The following is a 1040-nucleotide window of genomic DNA, read 5'->3' on the forward strand; positions in this document are numbered from 1 at the left end:
GAATTTCCCTCGGAATTTTCCCCTGACAATTCCCTGGGAATTTTCCCAGTGTTCAACACGGTGTACAACAGCGACGACAACGTTTTCGTGGGAGCGCCCACGGGCAGCGGGAAAACGATCTGCGCAGAATTCGCCATCCTCCGCATGCTCCTCCAGAACTCCGAGGGTCGCTGCGTCTACATCACCCCCATGGAAGCCCTGGCCGAGCAGGTGAATCCCGGGAATTCCCTCGGGATGCGGAAATTCCCGCTCATAAACTCGGGATAAACTCGGAATTCGCCCCTTCCGGATGATTCCGGGGGCGGATGAGGGTGGGAACCGCAGCCGGCTTTGAGAGGGGTTGGGTTGGGGTTGAAGGGATTTGGTGGGAATTGTCCAGATTTGAGGGAATTTGGTGGGAATTCCCTCGATTTGAGAGGAATTTGGTGGGAATTTTCCCAATTTGAGAGGAATTTTTTGGGAATTGCCTCAATTTGAGAGGAATTTGGTGGGAATTCCCTGAACTTGAGGGGAATTTGATGGGAATTCCCCCATTTTATGCAGAATTTGATGGAAATTGCCTGAATTTGTTGGGAATTCCCTTGATTTGCGAGGAATTTGATGGAAATCCCCCCACTTTGAGCACTACCAACACCTCTCCCATACAAATTCCCAACAAATCCATCCAGAACCTCCCCGATTCCAGTCCAACCCCTTTTTCCCACCTCAGGTTTTCATGGATTGGTACGAGAAATTCCAGGAACGCCTCAACAAGAAGGTGGTGCTGCTCACCGGGGAGACCAGCACGGACCTGAAGCTGCTGGGGAAAGGGAACATCATCATCAGCACCCCGGAAAAGTGGGATATCCTTTCCCGCCGCTGGAAACAACGGAAGAACGTCCAGAACGTCAACCTGTTCATCGTGGATGAAGTTCACCTGATCGGGGGCGAGAACGGGGTGAGAACGCCGGGAATGGGCTGGGAAACACCCGGGGGCGAGAACGGGGTGAGAACGCCGGGAATGGGCTGGGAACGGAGCCGGCCCCGGAGTGGGAGATTCC

At 53.8% G+C, this 1040-nt stretch overlaps 1 protein-coding gene across 1 annotated transcript in view; it reads left to right on the top strand.

The window, feature by feature from the left end:
- The window catches only part of LOC109022441 (U5 small nuclear ribonucleoprotein 200 kDa helicase-like), a gene marked incomplete at its 5' end in the record, with an annotated part of 7800 nt that overhangs the window by 2890 nt on the left and 3870 nt on the right, over positions 1-1040 (top strand). Inside the window, 2 exons of the mRNA XM_033511793.1 lie at positions 50-210; positions 710-985. Of these exons, the coding sequence (XP_033367684.1) occupies positions 50-210; positions 710-985 (437 nt within the window). The remainder of the gene's footprint in view (positions 1-49; positions 211-709; positions 986-1040) is intronic.

This window comes from Parus major, unplaced genomic scaffold (assembly GCF_001522545.3).
Source record: "Parus major isolate Abel unplaced genomic scaffold, Parus_major1.1 Scaffold725, whole genome shotgun sequence".
In the NCBI taxonomy this organism is placed as follows: Eukaryota; Metazoa; Chordata; class Aves; order Passeriformes; family Paridae; genus Parus; species Parus major.